Source organism: Petaurus breviceps, unplaced genomic scaffold (genome assembly GCF_028583685.1).
Source record: "Petaurus breviceps papuanus isolate PSGF00001 unplaced genomic scaffold, PetGlider_PUasm1.0 99, whole genome shotgun sequence".
NCBI lineage: Eukaryota > Metazoa > Chordata > Mammalia > Diprotodontia > Petauridae > Petaurus > Petaurus breviceps.
This window is the reverse complement of record NW_027187465.1, coordinates 11,157,708-11,179,615: the sequence shown is the minus strand read 5'-3', so window position 1 is coordinate 11,179,615 and position 21,908 is coordinate 11,157,708. Positions and strand designations below refer to the sequence as shown.

The window sequence follows — 21,908 nt, the reverse complement described above, 5'->3', positions numbered from 1 at the left end:
CCATATTTGAATTCAGGACCTCCTGACTCCAGGGTAGGGTGCTCTATTCACTTCACCACCTAGTCGCCTGGGAGTATCTTTTGCTGCTTCTGGTATCCCTGGAGCTCAGCAGGGAGCCTGGTGCATAGTAGGCACTTAAATGCTTATGGATATATCCTGCATTTAAAGACCACATGCCAGAATGTAGCTGTTCAGAGACCGAGTTTCTGAAGATAAGCTCTGCCTCATCACAGGCTGCACACAAGCTACATGACTAGTTAGTCATTTAGGGCTTGGCAGAGATGAGCTGGGGACAGACCACGCCGAAGCCCTTTCCAGTCCTGCTATTGTCAGAGCAAACACAAGTAGATGCTTCCTCAGCCTTTAGTTCATGCCATCCCAGCCAAGCTCACGCAGGACCCCCCCCCCCACACTACCAAAGGAGGCTTATTGCCCAGGACAGCACAACAGCCTGGATGTGAGACCCTATCACACAGCAGGGCAAAAGGGAGATCTGACGTGTCCCCCTGATGCTGCAACTTTAAGGAGACACGTAAAAGCCTTGCCCTTATCTGGTCAAAAAGCACCTGTCAAAACGTCTAGGCTAGATCAAGCTTCTAATTCAGTTACAAGTGGAATTTAAAAACCCCTCATTCAACAATGATGCTTCCAGTAGGGTGCACTCCTTGTCACTGAAGCCTAGAAAGACAATTCCCATGCCAAGGACATAAGTACTTCAGCACTTGCCTAATTATGACCAGAAAATACATTATTGTCATTCAGGAAGAAAGTAAGTCAAATCCACATCAAATGTTACTCCAATAAACAAGCTGTGAGGGAAAAATACATTTGATCCTGTGCCTGGGATAGGAACCCTTAGCCAATGAAAATTTCTATAGGAAGTTACAGGCTCTGAGTTTCTCAGAATTTAGGGAATGTGGACTGCCAGTAACTCTACATCTTTTAAGGACTGCTCCTAATGGGCATTCAGTTCTCACTCCTGGACCCCCACATAACCTAGGGAACACAGAGGCTGACACCATTTACCTGAGTCACAAAGAAAAGTTGGGGAGGCAGTATCATCCAGGGAACATGACTGATACCAATTCCTGCATCTCATCAGGAACTGCCTGAATCCCAACTCAAAGGCTGTTCCCCCTCGCTCCTTTGAACTCCTAAAGAATCCATCACCATTAATTTAATACCACCACCACCATGAAGGGCCCTCTCCTTCTGTGGGGGAATGCCACATCTTGTTTCCTTTACATGGCTAGAACAAAGTACCTGGAACAAGATTTGCAGCCTCCAGAGGCCTTTACACCTTGGAGAATGAGAACCTCTCATTCCAGAGGGAGGAAAGGAATCCATACTTGAGACCTGGTTAACTTTCTGTTGTACCATGATGTATATTTTGTATATATGTATATTTAATGCTATAGTTAAAAAGTTCTGTTTTTTTTTAAGAGGTACAGGCAGTTACAAGTATATTTAGCATGTAGAATCTGGAGTTTAGAGAAAAATGTACAGAATAAATAATTTCATATAATTTGAAACTTAAAATGCCAGTTTAGAACATGTGCTACATCGTGGCACCTACCGGCAGAGTCTAGTACTGCAGCCTCACCTTATTAGATACTGAATGGCAGCAGGGGCTCTTCCAGTGCCTAGATTTTTGACGCATGGACTTGAATTCTTTTTTTTTGGAGGGCAAGTGGGGTTAAGTGACTTGCCCAAAGTCACATGGCCAGTAAGTGTTACGTGTCTGAGGCTGCATTTGAACTTGGGTCCTCCTGACTCCAGGGCCGGTGCTCTATTCACTGCGCCACCTAGCCGCCCCGAAATGTGAATTCTTAATTAAAAAAAAAAAAAGTAGCTGCTATGCATTAAGTTTAGAATCAGATTATATATTTAAAGGAAACAAGTCTGAAACTGTTTTCAATATCAGCTTGCCTGAAGGTTAAAGAAAGCATTAACTAAAATGTCATCATTTGCTAAAGGAACCTTAGGACAGATGCTGATCCGGGGGGCGAGAGGGAGAAGTAACTAGCCCAGAAAGAGCGAGTGTGAACTGCAACACAGAGCTACTTCTCCAAGGTGAGCACAGAGAGGAGCCCGGGGCGAGGGCTCAGGACAGGTGCTGTGCTCCTGCCAGAGTCAGCTGGGCTGGAGTGGGACAAGGACTGACCCAGCACATTCAGGAATGGGGCAACTCTACTTGGAAAGATAAGCCATGTATGGCAGGTGGCTAATGGAAGGACCTTAACAGTCTGAAAGCAGAACCTTGGCAAGAATGGGACTGCTCTCACTCAAAACCTGCTTCTCCATTGTCTTTCAGAGCTTAATTAGCCCTCAGGCAGAGCAAACCCGCTCCAACACACCTTGGAGGGATGCAGATGGCAGGCTGCCTGCCTGCCCATCCTACAGGCTCTGGCCTATAGCTCAATCTTGCTGTGTGCCGACCTCATGCCATTCACACTCCCATTCCCCAGCTCCTGTTCCAGCTCTCTGCCATCACAACAAAGCGCTGCTCTAAAGATTTTGTGCCTGTGGCTCCTTTGCCCTCTGGAGGGCACAGGGCTTAGCCACTTTTCAGGCCGGCTGGCCCAGCTCACATCTCTACCGGCCAGTCTGATGGGGGTGAGGGGAACTACAGAGTTGTTTTAATGGGCATTCCTCCAATGACTGGTGACTTAGAGCATCTACTCCTAGTCTTAACTCACCTTCTTTTTCAAGCATGCATTTCTGTGATCACTTTCCTAATTCACAATTCCCTATTTGTAACACACTGGCTACCACTGTGCAGCTTTCCACTGCCCTCTGTGGGATACCAATATTCAATACATCAGAGAACACAGTGTTAATGTCTTGCAACCAAGCAACGTCATAAGAATAACAGCCTTACCAGTGCTAACACAACTGGAGAAACAATCATATGAACATTAACAGACTCATTATAAACAGCCAAAAGACAAGAGCTACAGCAGCTGCAAGGATGGCTGACAGGTGAGCCTGGGAGAGACAAAGGCAGGGTGTCCCAAAAGTCTTAGTGCCGTCCTTTAAGAACGTCCCCTGCTCTATGTGGCGCTGCTGCTCAGCCAATGAAAGGAAGGCATGTGCAATCCAAGTCTTAAGATTATCCAAACAATGAAGTCTTGATGCATCCACATAGCTGGATGGAACCCCAGGAGAAAATGTCTACTGGACAAAGATTGGGTGACTGAAGTGGCTGAGCTACTGGCTGGAGGAAGCGTCAGCCAGAAACTGTCACGTGCACAGGGGCCCCAGTCTTGCTGAAAATTCACAAAAGTAAACTGGCATGTCTTTAAAAAACCAAAATAACTACAACTTTTTATTGTTGCTTTTTGCAAGTCTGCAGTATATTTTACACTTGTGAAATTATTAAAGTTTTATTAAAAATGGTGGCAAGACTTTGGGGCATCCTGTACAGCATTTGGCAGAGCTGACTGGACGGCCTTTGTTTCAGGAAGAATCCTAAGAGACCTCTGTAATTTTCTAAAGGTAACACAGATTGCTGTTGCTCGCCTATCCAACTCTGGGTCTAACTTACATTGTCCAAGATATATTTAATGCAGACGAGTTGTACAGGCTGTTTATTCAACCCAACATGACAGTGCAGGCCAGTGGTGAAACACTCAAATGGAAATGGATGTGACTTAGAAAACCACAAATCCACCCTATGTTCTATTTAATTTTCATTTATTTAGTTAAACATTTCCCAATCACACCTCTAGTTTAGGCAACAGGCACTTCACCCACTACGCTTTTCCTGTATGAATAGTCAGTCCACACTTCTTAGGACGATCCTAGATCTCACTGACTAGCTATTGCGACATTCTGGGTTTGGTAAAAACCCACCTAAAGCCATTTCCAAACAGGCCTGTCTAGAGGACTCCCGGCAGGAGCTCCAGACACTGTTGTGGAACTCTCATAGCCAGCGAGGAGCAGTCCTTGCCTGTCCGTGTCTCTGGCCAGGATATGACCAGCCAGGGCACACTGTTCAAAAAAGGCTCTCTCTGTGCCATCGCTCCAGAAATCTTGTACAATTCTGACATTTGTATGGGAGATACCCCGTGGGCAGACTTTCCAATAACACGCCACCAAGGAGCATTTCTTTTTTTCTTTTTAATAGCCAACAAAGTGGGATTTGGTATTTTCTACATAGTTCTGCCAAGAATATGAAGGATGATGCCTATGAAAACCTGCCTGTTCCTTCCTAAGCCCCTCACCAAAGGATGCCCTCTCTGAATATGCAGCAAGTCCTCTGGAAGCTTTTTTATTTCTATCACTGGAAAGCAGACACAGAAGCCAGCAGTTACTCATGTTTTCTTGGCTGCCTTTTGGGGTAATGAGGTGAAAGATCCGTCCCCCCCAACACCTGTGGGATCTTTTGCTCCTTCAATTACTTTGGGAAGTGATCCCTCAACATCTGACAATGGGGTCACCTCCAGCCTAGTCACGCTCTGCCTAGAGCGGGTCTGGTCCACTTGCTGCCATGGCCACTGCTGCAGCAAACATGCTTGGGGTGACTAACCAGGGGAATGGAGTGGGGTCCTGCTCTCCTTGGTGACTACAAACATCTGTGCCCTGCTTCTCCTCCTGTCTTCCTCTCATCCTCCAAGTTTCACCCTCAGGAACATTTTGCTCACTTGGGTAAACTTTCTTTCAGTTGGTTTCTCCCTTTAATGTTTCTCTCTACTTATGAAGCAATACTGCTTATAATCTTCAACCATCCTTAATAAGATATTTACAATTAGCTTATATTTAAAATGAGTTATTCCCTTGACTGCTAGAACCTTGCCTCTGGCAAGGAGCTCAGGTGTTTGATGATGGCAAAGGTGGTTTTTAGTTTCTTTTGGTCTCATTATGGCAACTGATTTACATTGGTTTAGCTTCTGGATGGGGCGGCTAGGTGGCCCCCAGAGTCAGGAGGACCTGAGTTCGGTTCTAGCCTCAGACAATTAACACATTAAAGGCAAAAAAAAAAAATAAGGGGCAGCTAGGTGGCACAATGAGTAAAGCAGCGGTGCCAGAGTCAGGAGGACACATACACACACACACACACACACACACACACACTAACCGTGTAACCCTGGGCAAGTTACTTAACCCCAATTGCCCTCCAAAAAAAATTAAAAAAAGGTTTAACTTCTGGATATTACTCTAATTGTTCTAGTATCTAGCAGTTAGTAGTTACTAATATGTTTAGTATCAATAGCTTAAATAGTTCAGGTTGGCTCTGGAAAGTAATTTGGAATTATGTTAAAAGGTCACCAATGCCCAAATGCCTTGCTCCAGAGATACCACTACTTATGTGGTCCACATTAATGTCACAGAGGTCAAAGATGAAGATCCCGTTATATATCAAAATATTTGTATTAGAACCTTCTGCACCAGCAAAGAATTGTAAATAAAATAGATGTGCATAGGGAATAGATAATCTATTATGGCAGATAAATGTGAAAGAGTAATACTGGGTAACAGCAATACTGTGTGATGATCCACTGTGAATGACTTTGCTATTCTCAGCAATATAATGATGCAAGACAATGCCAAAGGACTCAAGATGAAAAACAGTATTCACCTCCAGAGAGAGAACTGATGGAGTCTGAAGCTGGCTGAATGGGGACCCAGCTGGGGGTAGCTCAGCTCGTCCTTTCCCTCTCCAAAGCCAGAAGCTGCCCACTTAACTTGAGCTTTACTGGCTATAGTCTGAATGCAGACTGAAGCAGACTCTTCTTCACTTTCTGTATTTTTTTCATGTTCCCCCCAGCCCCTCTGGTCTGTATCTTCTTTCACAATGTGACTAATATGGTAATATGTTTTGCATGATTGAACATGTATAATCTATATTAAACTGCTTACTATCTCAGGGAGGGCAGAGATGAGGGAGGGAGATAGAAAATTTGGAACGTAAAAATTTTTTGAAATGGATATTAAAAATTGTCTTTATATCTAACTGGGGAAATTATTACTATTATGTTTTACCTTCTATCACCCCCTCCCCTTTTCATATCCCTTTCCCTTCTATTTTGCTAAAGGGCAAGATAGATTTCTATACCCTGTTGCATGTATGTCATATTTCCCAGTTGCATGTAAAAACAATTTTTAACATTTGTTTTTAAAACATGAGTTCCACATTCTCTCCCTTCCTCCCTCCCCACCCACCCTCACTGAAAGGTAAACAATTCAATACAGGTTATACGTGTGTAGTCATGCAAAATACTTTCGTAACAGTCATGTGGTGAAAGACTAACTGTAGTCCCTACATCCTATTCCACTTCCCCATTTATTCTATTCTCTCCTTCAACCCTGTCCCTCCACAAGAGTTTGCTTCTGATTACCCCTTCCTCCCATTTGCCCTCCCTTCTATCATGCCTTCCCTCCTTATCCCCCCTATTCTCCTGTACCGTAAGATTTTCATACCCAATTAAGTTATTCCCTCCTTAAGTCAAATCTGATGAGAATAAGGTTCACCCATTGCCTCTCACATTCTCCCCTTCCCTTCCCTTGTAAAAGCTTTTTCTTGCCTCTTTTACATGAGACAATTTACCCTATTCTATCTCTCCCTTTCTCCTTCTCCCAGCACATTCCTCTCTCACCCCATAATTTTATTTTTTAGATACCATCCCTTCATATTCAACTCACCCTGTGCCCTCTGTCTACATCTATCTACACACACACACACACACACACAGACACACACTTTCCTCCAACTTCCCTAATACTGAGAAAGGTCTCATGAATTACAAATATCATCTTTCCATGTAGGAATATGAACAGCCAAACTTTAATAAGACCCTTATGAGTTCTATTTCCTGTCTACCTTTTCATGCTTCTCTTGATTCTTGTATTTGAAAGTCAAATCTTCTCTTCAACTCTGGTCTTCTTGAAAGTTCTCTATTTCATTGAATATCCATTCCCCCCCCAAAGTATTATACTCGTTTTGCTGGGTAGGTGATTCTTGGTTTTAATCCTACCTCCTTCGACCTCTGGAATATCATATTCCAAGTCCTCCAATCCCTTAATGTAGAAGCTGTTATATCTTGTGTTATCCTAATTGTGTTTCTACAAACTTGAAATATTTCCTTCTGTCTGCTTGCAATATCTTCTCCTTGACCTGGGAACTCTGGAATCTGGTTACAATATTTGTAGGAGTTTCCCCTTTGGAATCTCTTTCAGGAGGTGATCGGTGGATTCTCTTTCAATATCTACTTTCCCTTTGATTCTAGAATATGAGGGCAGTTTTCCTTAAGAATTTCTTGAAAGATGATGTCTAGGCTCTTTTTTTGATCATGGCTTTCAGGTAGTTCAATAATTTTAAAATTTCATCTCTTCTGGATTTTCCAGGTCAGTTGTTTTTTCTAATTAGATATTTCACACTGTCTTCTATTTTTTCATTCTCTTTTATAATATCTTGATTTCTCATAAAGTCATTAGCTTCCATTTGCTCCATTTTCATTTTTAAGGAATTATTTTCTTCAGTGAACTTTTGGACTTCCCTTTTCATTTGGCCAATTCTGCTTTTTAAGGTGTTCTCCTCATTGGCTTTTTAGGCCTCTTTTGCCATTTGAGTTTGTCTATTTTTTAAGGTGTTATTTTCTTCAGCATTTTTTTTGGGTCTAGTTTAGCAGGCTGTTAACTTGTTTTTTCATGATTTTCTTGCATCACTCATTTCTCTTCCTGATTTTTCCTCTACTTCTCTTACTTGGTTTTCAAAATCCTGTTCTGAGCTCTTCCATGGCCTGCAACCAATTAGTATTTTTCTTGGAGGCTTTTGAAGTAGGAGCTTTGACTGTATTGTCTTCTGGTTATACGTTTTGATCTTCCTTGTTACCAAAATGAGATTCTATAATCTGACCCCCTTCCCTCCCCGTATGCTCATTTTCCTAGACATTACCTGAGTTTTTAGCTCTTTGTTAAGGTAGGTAGGTCTCTGATTCTAGTGGGGAAAGTGCACTGTCCCAAGCTTCAGGAGTTTTGTGCAGCTGTTTTCAGGATAGTTCTAAAAACCTGTGGATTTTCAGTTCTTCCAAGGTTACGTGATCAAAGGAGAGGTATTTACTCCTCTCCTGATGTGTGCTTTGGTCTGCTGAATGCTCACAAGCACTTTTTTCTGCCTTGGAACTGAGGTTTCTCTCTCCACTGCTGCTACAAGCTCTGCTGTGCCAGTGCTCCTTGCTTGTGGGCCCTAAGACCACCACCCAGGACTGGGACCCAGATCCAAGCACAGGCAAAGCAAGAGGATCCTGCTTCAGCAGCAACAAAGAGATCCCCTGCAATGCCCCTTTGATCAGCTGCTCAATCCCCCCACCATCTGTGGCAGCCACTGTCACTGCCACTGTGCTACCACAGACACCTTGGGGCTGGGGTTAGGACTGGACCTTACTCCTCTCTCCTCCAGGTCTGACAGAGCTTTCCTACTTCTAAGTTGTCTCTGGCATTTGTGGGTTTTGAAACCTGGAAACCACCCCAGCTGTCAGTGATTCATTCAGTCCCCTAGGTCTGCTCCAACCCCATCTGTGCCAGCACGGTCCACACTGGACTGCACTCTTCTCTCACACTGGTGCAAAAGACCTTTTCCACTGACCTTCCCAGTTGTCTTAGGCTGGAAATTTGTTTCACTCTATCATTTTGTGGGTTCTGCTGCACTAGAATTTGTTTAGAGTCTTACAGGTATTTGGAGGGGTTTGGGGAGATCTCAAGCAAGTCCCTGCTCTTACTCTGCCATTTTGGTTCTACCCCCTGGGGAAAATATTATTAAAAAACATTACTGTGCTGTAAGACTATGAAGAATTCAAAGAAGATACTTACATAAACTGATGAATGAAATAAACTGGGAAAACAATATCTATGATGACAACAATATAAATGGAAAAAAGAAAATGACAAAATAGAAACCTGTGTGATCATAATGACTACATCTAGCTCTAGAGAAGAACTGCAAAAATGTACTTTCCTCCTGCAGAGATGGGGGTACAGTCAGGATGCAGAGTACTGCTCAGACTATCACAGACCCAGTTCATGGGCTGGCTGGTTTTGCCAAACTGCTTTTCCTTCTCTTTCTTTTTTTTATTCTCTGTTGTGAGGTATGACGGCTCACTGGGAGGGGCCTTCTCATATTTCTTGTTTGAGGCCAAGTCAGTTCTTTGCCATTTTAAAACATTCACTACTGACTCTTTCTGTGGTTATTATTCTTTCTATATATACTGTGGTAATCACTGCAGACTTATCTTTGTTATTTCTCATCAGTTCATGTGAGTCTTTCCAGGATTCTCCACATTCATCAGGCTCATTATTTCTTGTAGCACAATAACATATCTCACTCTGTTCATGCACCACAATTCTTTTCATTCCTCTATCAATAGGCACAGGCACTGACACCTCCCCCCTCATACCAAAAAAGTGTCCTATAAATACTGATTTATATTGGGCCCATGTTTTTTCCTCCCTGGGGTATATGCCTAGCAATGGAAACCATGGGACAAAGGGTATAGACATTCTGGTTACTTTACCTGCAGAACACTTCAGTGCTTTAAGAAGGGTTAAGTGGATTCACAGCCCCTTCAATGCGGACCATACCTATCTTTTGTCACCCTTTTCAGCAGTTTGCTGCGTATGAGGAGAAAATGCAGGACAGTTTAGAGGCACACTTCTCTTATTAATTCTCTGTCACCATCATTGTGGAAACAAAAGGGATCAGCACATGAATGAAGGCCATTTTGTGTTGTTCCTTGTTCCAGGGGTTGACTCATTGAAGAATTAATTCCTCACTAATTGGCCAGTCCTCTAGGGTCTTCAACCATTACTGGGAATTTTTAGGACAAGATTATATTTTTGATTCTAGGGTAGAAGTCACTGAGAAAACAGAATCTGCTCTACTGAAATCCACTTCAGAGCTAAACTTCATTCCAGAACATTTTTTTTGGTACAAGGAGAGACGCCCGAATTGCTCCTTGTACACATGTTATTGAGAACTTCTGGAGACAATCTCAATGGCTCTGCTACAAGAGCACATCAGAGGAGAGCAGAGAGCAACATTCCTGATGAGTAACTGTCCTATGCCTTACAGTGTGCCTGTATGGAGAAGAGGGTGAGGGATGAAATGGAGTTCTCTGTGCTTCCAAATAGTTGAAGCATAATTTAAGGTAAACATCAACAATAGTGATAACAGGGGCAGCTACATGGTGCAGTGAATAAAGCACCAGCCCTGGAGTCAGGAGGACCCAAGTTCAAATTCGAACTCAGATACTGTAGCAGCGAGCACCCCAAACTTCCCCAGGGTGGCTGCCAACACAGGTTCTTAGGTCTGCTTTGCTAAAGGAAAGCAACTCAAAATGGGTTAACAAGCTTACTTTAATCGGTCAAATATGTATCGTTTACCTAGTTCAGGGGAAAAAGGTCAGCACCCCAAACTTCAGAATATACAGACAGAATTATCAAATAGACAGGTTTCCAAACTGTCCAACCATTACATCCACACCAAATCAACATCTGGGTTTTTCAAAGCTGAGGGGGGGCTCTCAACAACGGCTTCCCAGAGTCTCATCTGATCAAATCACAGAACACTTCTCAAAGTGAGCCCCAAAACAAAGCCTCAGATCAGGGTTTATATAGCCTTCTCCTGGCTCAGAGAATATAACAACCTTCTGGACCCACTGGCCAATCAAAAAGTATCTACTGAAAAACAAGCCTCCCACCCCAGGCTCCAGGTGCACTTTAGCCTAGGGGCAGGGAAGATCTTTAAATTTGCATTTCCATTACAGATAATTAACACTTACTAGCCATATGACCTTGGGCAAGTCACTTAACCCCAACTGCCCTGCCTTGCCCCCTCCATAAAGCAAAAAAAACAAACAAACCCAAAAACAATAGTAATAACAGCATCAAGCATTTGCCAAACACTTTGAGCTTGGCAAACATATTTTCTCATTTGATCCTCACAACAACCTTGAGAAGCAGGTACTATTATTGTCCCCATTTTACAGATGAGGAAACAGGGGTGGGGGAGAGGGGGGAGGGGGGGGTCAAGCAACCAGCAGGGTGAGGCACAATTTTAATCCATATCCAGTTTGAATCCTGGAGCTTCACTGTTGCTGGGCCCCCAGAATGTAACAGGGTCAGAAGCGCAGAGGCCTTCAAACATCTGGCACATTACATGAAGGATATTGCAGTGGCTAAAAATACATCCCAAAGGAGTCTGAGAATGACCTCTGTTAGCCAGAAATCATCTAAAAGGATACAGACTCTGAGTCTCCTAACTCACCCCACTTTATTGTGCTAACATTAGAGGATCAATTCCTCAGGTTTTCGAAAAAGTCAACAAGCCTAGTTAACAATTCTTGTTTCATCAAGCCCAGCAGAGGCAACAAACTCCAACTACTCACCATCCATGAGGAGCCAGTGGCCAGTCAGAACCCAGATGAGGACAAGCATGACCGAGAGGGAGAAGGAGAGCAGCTCTGCAGCAGTGAAACGTCCACAGCAGCCAAAGGAAATCCTGCAACCAAGTCAGCGGCACGCCGGATTAGTGACGGAGCACGATGCTGTACAGGCAGCACAGTGACCCAAATGACCTGCACCATCTCCGGAGTGAGGAATCTCACCAGGAGAGCCGGGTCTTCAGCTCAACTACCTCAGCTATCAAGAGTCTGTCTGCGGAGAGTCAACAATGAAGGTACTTTTCATGAATGAACAAGTAAAAAAGTGCTTGCTAAGAGCTTATGAAGCACAAAGCAGTCACTTTAAGCCTAACAGGTCACACTGAAAAATACACTCTTGTTCTACAACCGAGTCCTAGAAATTAATTTGCCTTAGTAAGATCAGTCCACCAAACACACGGTGCAAACTGGCAGCTGCTGAGGGGCTATGGGCAGCCTGGCAGGCCCAACTGGAGCAGCTGCCACCATTCTGGAGCAAAGTCTGGGACTGCTCCTGAGTAACCGCGATAGCACATACACAAACACACTTACAGCAGCCCCCCGTGTAGTGGCACAGAACTAGAAACTGTGGGGATGTCCAACAACTGGGCAACGGCTGAAAAAATGATGGCATATGAATGTCATGGAATGCTACTGTGTGTAAGAAATGGTGAGGGGACCCATTTCAGAGAAACTTGGGTAGACTTATAGGAACTAATGCAAAGTGAAGTGAACAGAACCAAGAGAACAAATAAGTAAGTTTTATTGAAATTTTTTGTTCTTATATCATTATAATTATCCCAATTATTGCCCTCAGACAGTATTTTTTTTTAAGAGGGAAAAAAAAAAAGTCAGCACAACTGACTGAGACACTGAGTGCAGAGATGTGTCCCCATCTGTGGGCCTCGTACCTCTATGGGGGTGGGTTGGGGGTGTCTCCTCTCTGAGGCCTACCTGACAGCTGTGCTTTTGTTATACTGATTCCTGATTTCCTGCGTCCTTTCCCTTTCCGCTGTCACTGCATGTATGGGGTTCTTGGCTCTGGTTCCTTCACTGTATCAGTTCATGTGGATCTTCCCTGTATTTCTCTGTATGCATCACATACATCATTTCTCATAATTCCATTACCTTTATGGATCACAATTTGCATTAGGCATTCCCCCATCAATGGCATCTCTGTGTTTCCAATTCTTAGCTATCACCAAAAAGGCTGCTATAAATATTCTGACATATTGGGGAGCTTTCTTGAGGTATGAACTCAGTCTCTGCTTCAAAGGACAGGGAAATTTTAATGACTTTATTTGCATCAAATCAAATTGCTTTCCAAAATGTACCATTTCACAGCTCTACCAACAATGTCATCTATCTTTCTTCAAATCTTCCAACACCAACTGTTGCCATTTTTGTCAATTGTGAGGTCGGACCTTAAGGTTGTTTTGATCTGCATTTCTCTTATTATTGTTGCCTTGGAGCATTCTCTTTTCATATGGTTGCAAATACTTTTAGCTCTTCTGAAAAATGTTTGTTCATATCCTTTGACCATTTGGGGAATGGCTATTTTACACACATATACACACGCACACGCACGCACACAGAGCTGTGTCTATATCTTAGATAGCAAACCCTTATCAGAGAAATCTGATACCTTTTTCCTATTTGATCATTTCCCTGCTTATCTTATAAGCGTTAATGTCTGTGAAGAAACGTCTTCGTTTCAAGTTTTCTCTTCCCCATGTTATGCTCCTGCACTCAATCTGTTAACGGGGCCCTGTTCTACTTGTTCTCATCCTCTTATTCCAGCCCCTTCGTGACTGATCTTCTCTTTGTTTGCTCTAGGCCCTCACTCTCTGATTCATGACCCCCATAAGCAGGCGGTTTCTCTCTTTTCTCCGTATTCTTCATGCAAATCAAATGTCTATAGGCTTGTTTCATGGATCCCCAATTTTCATTGCACAGCATTTTCAGAATAACATCAGTTATTGCAGATGTCAGAGAGGACACTGCTTCATGGTTGGTAGGACCTGTCCCCACCATGTCCCTGATTATGTAGTGCACCACTGATCTATACCCTCTCTTTTTGACCATTTTCCCTCAATTTGCCTGGAAATCTCATGTTCATGTTCTCCCACTCCTTCAGGGGCAGCTGCCCCCAGGGGTTCCAACTCCCTCCAAGACAAGCAGACAAGCACTGTGGGGGCTGCTAACGGGTACGCCTCCCCCCATCTCATCCAATATACCTTCCTTATCTCCCTTCACCAATCATCTCTTTTCACTCATGGGAGCATTCATCAATCAGTTTGAAGACAGGTCACCCCCAGGAGCATCCTGAGCTCTAGTGCTCTTGGGAGCACATTACTCCATTCTTTTCTTCTTTTTATGGTGGGTGCAGAATAGTCTTCTCTTATTTGAATGTTCTTTCCTTTGTATTTGAAAGCCTGTCTCCTGATGGCTTGCAGAACTTGTTGTTTCTGAACCAAACTGTTAAATTTAACCATTATGTGCCTTGGAATTTGAAGGCTTGGGTTACTATTTCTTTTCTGGAGGTGAGTTGTAAATTCTTCCAATTGGAATTATATTTTCTGTAGTTGAAGTTCTGGGCAGTTCTATTACTTCCTTCTTTATGATGCTGCCATTTTTTTGTGTTGTGTTCTTCTGGAAGACCCACGATTTCCTTAGGTTATTTCTACACACCCTGTCTTCAAGTTCTGTCGGCTTTGCTTGTATGGAGAGGAGATATTCTTTGAACGTTCTTGCTTTTTCTTCTTCTAGTTGTCCTTCACTTTTGTGTATTTGCATTCCCAACCTCTTGTTCTCTGTTTTATTTCTCTCATGAGGGTTGACATTGCAGATTCCAGTTTTTCTTGTTCTTCTCATTGTTTTGCTATGTAGGATATACATTCTGCTTTCATAATTCTCACCTCTCTTCTGGACCACTCAGGAGCAGCATGTTACAGTTGCATCTTCTCAAATTCTGCAAGGCCCTCTCCCTCATCAAGTGTTGGATCATTTCCCCCATTTTGCCGTATTTATTCAGAGAAGCCTGAATTTGCTTTGGTTTCCCTTAACACTCCACTCTGGTGGTGGTTTCCAGCACCTCAGCCTGGATCTCTGCTCCAGTGACTGCTGGATGGTCAGACCTGGCCCCAGTTGGGTGCTGAGACCTTTCTCTCAGTCTTGGCTGGGTGCTGCCTCTTCCCACTACCAACAGCTCAGTAGTGCTGGGGCTTTTGGATTGTTTCCCCCAGCAGGCTTTTGCTCTTGAAGAGCTGTACCCAAGTTGGCTGTCAAAGCCTAAATAAACTTCTACATCCTGGAGCCAGGGTCTACATGGTACTGGTAAGTATGAAGTGGGCCTGGATATAAGAATATAGTGTGTCCTTGGCATCATTAGCGCAGCCTCTCTGCTGGTAGAACTCACAGAGTCTGTAAGCATTAGTTCCTCTGTGTGTGGGGTGTTAGAGCGGGAGGGCGCTTTACCATCTTTTAGATTCTTGGTGCTCTAAATTCTGGGGAGTTCATGACAACTGGAGCTATTCTGTCATCTTTTTTGCTGGTGTAACCCAGAAGTCCAGGAGAACAATTTATACAGTAACAACATTTTAAAGACTTAGGAACACTGATCAATGCAATGATCAACCATAATTCCGGAGAATTCATGATGAAACAAGCTACCCACCTCTTGACAAGAGGGATGATGGATCCAGAATACGAATCAAGACTTTTTTTTTTAAAGACATGGCCAATGCAGGAATTTGTTTTGTTTGACTATTTTGTGTTTCTAACAGGAATAAATAAGTAAATAAATGAATAAATAAAAATATATGTATATACACAAAAAATAATTCTAGAATTTAAGGGGTTTTGATCAAATTTCTTTCATTACTGAATAAATTGTTTTAGTATTTTTAAGTGCTGCATTTTGCTGAAGAATTCCTGTATCCTTTTGTGGAAACTTTCTGTTACTGATTTGTTTAACCATGGATATTGCTTTTCTTAGTGTTGAGCTATCTTTTCATTTATGATATGGATCCAATGAATTCACATAATGGAATTTTTAAAAAATGTTACTGTGTCCTTTTTGCTAATATTTTATTTAAAATACTTAAATCTCTACATGAAAAAAGACATAGTTGAAATATCAGCTGGGAATTCAATTTGTGTGGGGAAACTGTCCTTTGGATTTAAGTATAAACATTAAGATTAAATTAAATCAAAGTGGCCAAAACTGTATCCTTAAGTAGTATATGATAAAAGGCCTATTGGTTCCTACCACCAGAAAGGAAAAGTGTCACCTTCACAACTATTAAGTCCTGGAAAGGAGACTATTCACATTCAAAAGCCATTATCCCATGTTCAAATTTCAAAAAGGAAGCACATTATGATGGCCTCAACTTCCTAAGATACATCTGTATTTCCACAGCTGCCACAGTGTTTGTCAGGAAGCCATAACTTTCTGACTTCAAAGGTAAAGAGAGCAAACTTTTTGGATAACTCTAGCAAATATATACTAACATGCATATGCTAAAATGAAAAACCTGACAGGTTCTTGGTCACTACCAAGTATGAGGGAAAAACAAATTGAAGCATGTGGTTTGTAAGAAGTTCTTAAGCTCTTACTTGTTCTGCGGCGAACAGGGACGCGTTAAATACTGGCACATCGGAAGAAGAAGAAAAGCAAAAGCTATCGTTGCAAGAACTGGAGGAAGAAAAGACAATGTGAATATATTTGCCTACTTGGCACCGACGCCAGAGCTCTGCTTGGCATCACTTCTCTTTGCATTGCCCCCCAGCACGTGCTCCACAGCCCCAGTTTGCTAGTGGGAAGTAAAGCCTTCCTACAGAGCTGACCACTCATCTAACTGCTCCTAGTCCTTGAGGAGGGAAGCTCAAAGTAAGTCAACATAAGGATCACAGCTTTACCACTGAAGGCCTCTTTAGAGCTCATGTAGTCCCCTCATTTGACAGAGATGGAAACTGAGTCCCAGAGGTTTAGTGAGGTCACACAGGAAGTCAAGGAGCAGAGCCCAGCCTTGAATACAAGGCCTTTGTCTCTAAATTCAGCATTCTTCTCATAACTTCATTCTGCCAAGGCAATGGATTCTCTCTGGCTACATCTCACACTGTACCCTTCAAAACAAGTCGAAGGGTAGGAAACTGAAAATTAACTATCCAGTGGGAAGTTTTGGGGCATTTGGAGTTTGGTTAGGAGTTAGTAACAATCTCCCTCTACCACCTAGAGTGAAAACAGGTGGCTGAAGAGGTGAGGAGCTGGGCAATCTTACTGCCTCCTTAACACACCAATGCAGATAGGGATCATTCATTAATTGAACATACATTTACTAATACTAATTGAACATACATAATACTCTTTCCAGAGCTAGAATAAAACGTTTTGTGCCTTACTCAACATTTGAATATTGAATTCTTATCCACTATTATTATAACACGTACAATTTATCATTTAATAAATGTGTACATGCCTTGGAGAGTAGATAGTGTTAAACATGTCTACACACAGAAATACAGGTTAATGGTAATGATAAAATGTAGACTTCACTGCCTCTTTCCCTACAACCCTAATCCCAAGGGCAAGGTCCCAAATGCCTGTTTACTTTGCCTGATCCTAGTCCTGGCTCTGAAACTGACTACCATAGGCTAGGACTAGAGAGAATGTCAGAGTGGTTGGTCTACTTTCTGCAATGGCAATCGGCATATATCAGGGTTATTATTATTGTTATTATTTTTAGGCATTTCTGAATCACGAAGGAAGGAGCTGGAAGTGTATTAACAAATTAAGGCCACATACAACACAGTCATTAATTCTCATTCCTTAAATTTTTTTCTTTTCTTTTTGTCTTTTGGCAGCTCTGGAAATGTAAGCAAGGGCTTAAGTTATTATTATTAAATTTTTTAATTCTGAAATTAAACACCAACCAAAATGGTCATTTCTATATTCAAAGAACAGAAAGAGGCCTGTACATGAAACTGTGGTCATCTAGTACATGCCGCTTGCTTTTCTTTTTAAATATTTAATAAATTCACCCTGTAAGTTTCAAAACTGTCCTTTCTTCATAGTTTTCCTTCAGTTCCTTTCTGTACATTGTTTTTGAAAAATGCTTAAATGAGCCTCTTTCTTCCCTTTTTTGGGGGGGATATTCTACCCCTAATAACCTTGCCACCCCCCTTTTATCCTCCCAAACTGAAAAGCCAAAGACCTAAATTATCATAAGTCCTCTCTATGCAAACATTTGAAGAGTCAAATTTCATGGAAATAAAACCATGGACAGTATATACATATTACACAAGTTCATCTTTATCCCTGCAGACTCTAGAAAGCCAAGTTTTTTTCCTTTCAATAATGTTACAATCATAAGTAAACTGGGAGAACCATTTACCTGCTGTACATATTGTAAAGACTACTTGAACAGAATCAAAGAAGAAAAACATGACTAGAAGGGAGACAGATGCTCCAATGGGAAGGAACAGTGCTTGGGTGGAGTCAATAGTCTGGATACCTGCAAAAGAAAAACAGGACAGATTCCATTAGATCCTTATGAAATAAAACACAGCCAGCACCACATAACACAGCAGATATTCAGGCTCTGTTTGTCCTCTATTTCCTACTATTCACCATATGTATAAAAGACAACTTCCCCCCAGGGAGGGGGAGTGAGATAACTAGCAGACTTGAGCAACGTGTTCATTAAAGGAACGTGCTTGAGATGATCTGATGAGGAAAATAGTTACGATTCCCTTTTAAAAGGCTTCCAGATTTTAAATTTATTCACGTTCTCTCTTCCTGACTGCGATAGATAAATGGAGAACTGGCCTCAGAAGACAACAGGCACTCCCTGGAATGGTTTGGCTAGGACTGTGGGGATCAACAGCTTCGATGTGAACACCGGGCGCCTACACGCTCAGAGTTTTGCTGACACAAAAATAACACCAGAGCCTGTTACTGAGAAGCTTACATTCCAACAATGGTGGGCACATTTGCATGGTACTTTACTATCTGCTAGGCCCCTTACAGTTTATCTCACTGGAGCATCACCAGGGGACTGAGGGGGGTGCTGCAGGTTTTACGGTTAAGGATGCTGAGGCCCAGAGAAAGGTAGGGTCCTGCAGACAGCCCTGGAGGCAGTGTGAAAGCTGGCCTTCCTGACTCGTGTACTATGCTCTCTACCAGGTGCCACATGTGAGGATTTTACATTTAGGTGTTTATATAAGTGCAGGCAGAGTCTCAGTGAAAGGGGCAAAAAGGGAGATGTGATGAAGCACCCCAGCAATACCAGAGGGAGAGTGGGCTGTGGACACCAGGAAAGGCTAGCTGGAGATGTCCCACAAGCAGCGCTTTGAAGGAAGCAAAGGAATCTGAAAGATGAAAAGGGACGGGCGAGCGTTTCTGAAATGTCACTGAATCTCCCATCTCATGGAGTAATTTTCATCCATGTTTTTCCATGAATCCTGCAGCAGGGCTCTGACTATGTATCCAGCCCTGGCCTTCATCCTGAGCTCCACTCCCTCATTTCCAACTCTATGTCCCATAGGCACCTCAAACTTAACATGCCTCAACAACTCATCTCTCATTATCTCCAAAACCTGCCCTTCTTCCAGCCTATTTTTGTCCAGGGTACGACCATTCTTTTGAGTTACTAAAGTTTCTAACCTAGGAGTGACCCCTGATTACATACAATCAAATGCCAAGTCTTGTCAATTGTACTTTCACCATCTCTCTCTCATCCATCCCCTACTCTCCCCTGATATGGCCACCACCATATAGGCTTTAGCCCTTTTGCCCGACTACTGAAACAGCTCCTAAGTGGTCTCTGCCTCCAACCTCCAACCTCTCTCATGAGGCTATCAAAGTGATGGTCCTAAAGCACAGGTCTGGCCATGCCACCACCTGCCAAAGGAGCTCCAATGACTGGCGAGGCCCTCTGTTGGGAATGGATTCTGCCATCCACTCTGCAGGCCAGCCTGCCCAGCTGTTTCACTGCTTGTCTGTGTCCAGGCTGTCCCCACTGCCTGGGGTGGCCTTTCCTTCCCCTCTGCCTCCAAGTCACCACATCTTACAGGAGTCACCTGACCTTCCCTCCACTGCTAGTACCTCCTAAGAAAACTCATCTAGGCTTTACTCTGCATCTATGCTTCACAGATTTCTATATGTATTTGGTTTATTTTGACAGGATATATGCTCCTTAAAAGTTAGGACTGTCCCCAGCACCTAGCACATCAGGTACTTACTCAGCTCACACAGGCTCACTTGAGATCTCCTCGTGGGCCTCGGGGTGACCTGCAGGCCTGAGTGTTCTAAGACTGATAGTTATTCTGTTCTTTATAGCTATGTGTACCACCAGAAGGACATTAGTGTTAAAAGGATGGGTTTTTGCTTGTTTGTTTCAGGGAGCAACCTGACATCATTTAAAGCACATTTCCTGAATGCAAGCTTGCCCACTGTCTTCTTATTTAGCTTTGGGCCTGGCCTTGTTTGTCCATTTATGGTGTCTGATAGAGAGACACTACAACATTTTTATATCAAAGTCTCTGAATGCACTTTCATTTTTGCAGTGGAGTCAATTCAATTCAGCAAACATATTAAATACCTCCTGTAAGGTAGTAATTCTCAGTGCTAGGGAGGCAAATATAAAAACACCAAACTCCTAAGTAAAAAAACAAGCATGATTTTATAGTTGGGGCCATTTTAACAGTATTGGGCAATAAAGAAATGGGAAAAACAGCAGAGGTAGTGGGGGTAGTGGATAGGAAAGGCATATTGGGGTGGAGAAGAATCTGCCTATTGGAGGAGTCCTCCATCTACCGGGCTTCTGGGTCTATGAAGCAATTTCCTTCCAACAACTCTCACGAAGTGTGCAGTTTAGTATTATTCTCCCCCTTTTCTAGGACAAAAAAGACTGAAAAGCTTTCAATGCCAACCCAAGGAGTTTGCATTCTACGTGACAGCCGATGAGGTCAGGAGTGACAGGGCTCAGACATGGTGCCCCAGGAAGATGACCTCAACAGCTATGGAGAAGATGAGTTTGACATGGAGCCAGGAAGACCAGGACGTCGGACAGTTCAGGAGCAAGCTGATGGGGTCTCAACTAGGTTTTCTCTCCCCCAATCCATCCTCTACACAGCTGCTGAACGTAACCAGGCTGTGCCTAAGAGAAAAACAGAGTCCCATAATCTGGACTGTTATGTTGGGCCTGAAATAGTGGCCTACTCCACAAACGGATCTCCTCAACAAGGCACAGCCAAGGCACAGGTCTGGGCCTATCACTCCATCTGGGCATGATTTCCCTACCATATATCAATGTTTATTTTTATACTACTTGCAAAATCAAGTTGGGGTTACCTGAAGCATAGTCTTTAATTTAGCGTTTGTCAACAAAACCAAGGTTCCTAATAGAACTGGTAGACAAAAGAAGGTGAATTCATAAGATTCAAAGCGAGAAGGGACTGCATCCCTCCTTTTACATATGTGCAAACTAGGATCCAAGGAAGCTAAGTGACTTGCTTAAAGTCACACAGGTAGCAAACAGCAGAATCTGAACTCAAACTCAGGTCACAATCACATATTTTGGGCTGAAAGGGACCTTAACATCCATCTATTCTAATTTACAACTGAAAAGGAATCTTTACAGACAGTCATCGGTCTCTGCTTAGAGACCTCCAGTGAAGGGGAACGAATGTCCTGAGCCCCTTCTCCTCTGGGGAGGGGGGAAAGAATAAGTATTTAAACAAAGCCTACTCCACTGTCAGGCACTGTGATAGGTACTTTTTACAATTTTTACAATTACTGTCTCATTTATCTTCCCAACAACCCTGGAAAGTAGATGCTATTATCTCCATTTTACAACTGAGGAAACAGAGGCAGTCAGAGGTTAAGTGTTGTGTCCAGAGTCACACAGCTAGTAAGTATTTGAGGCTGGATTTGAACTCAGATATTCCTGACCCTAGGCCTGGTGCTCTCTGCACAGTGGTACCATCAGCTGCCTCTAAGTATTTCCTAACATCAATGTCTAAATGTTTCTCTGCACTACCCCACAAGCTGCTCCTAAGCCTAACAGGAATGATTCTAATCCCTCTTCCATATGGCAGTTCTTCAAAATCTTGAACACAGTTCTGTATCCCTCCCCACTTCATGCTACACCCACACAGGTCCAATCATGTTACCTCCCTCTCAATACACTCCAGGGGCTCCCTATTGCCTGTAGGAATGAACGTGCTTGGTTTGGCATTCAAAGCTCTCGGGACATGCCAGCTATGGCATGGGGTGCGTAAGTTACTCCTCCCAGTTTCCAATCATCTGCACATAAGAGAAGTGTGTCCTTGGGACCAAGTCCAGATGCCTGGAATAGGCCTCTGGAAATGTACGTTCTTCCAAACCGATTTCAAATCATTAATGGCTAGTTACTGAATTAATCAAATTAAGAAGCATTTACTAAGTGCCTACTATGTGCCAGGTCTGGGGATAGAAAGAAAGATAGT

General features: G+C 42.9%; 1 protein-coding gene across 1 annotated transcript in view; it reads right to left on the bottom strand.

The window, feature by feature from the left end:
• SPPL3 (signal peptide peptidase like 3) overlaps window positions 1-21,908 on the bottom strand; it is a 144,504-nt gene that overhangs the window by 7,708 nt on the left and 114,888 nt on the right. The window contains exons 4-6 of the mRNA XM_069081616.1: window positions 17,813-17,932; window positions 16,035-16,113; window positions 11,385-11,497 (exon numbers count right to left, since the gene is read on the bottom strand). Coding sequence (XP_068937717.1) covers window positions 11,385-11,497; window positions 16,035-16,113; window positions 17,813-17,932 — 312 coding nt within the window. The remainder of the gene's footprint in view (window positions 1-11,384; window positions 11,498-16,034; window positions 16,114-17,812; window positions 17,933-21,908) is intronic.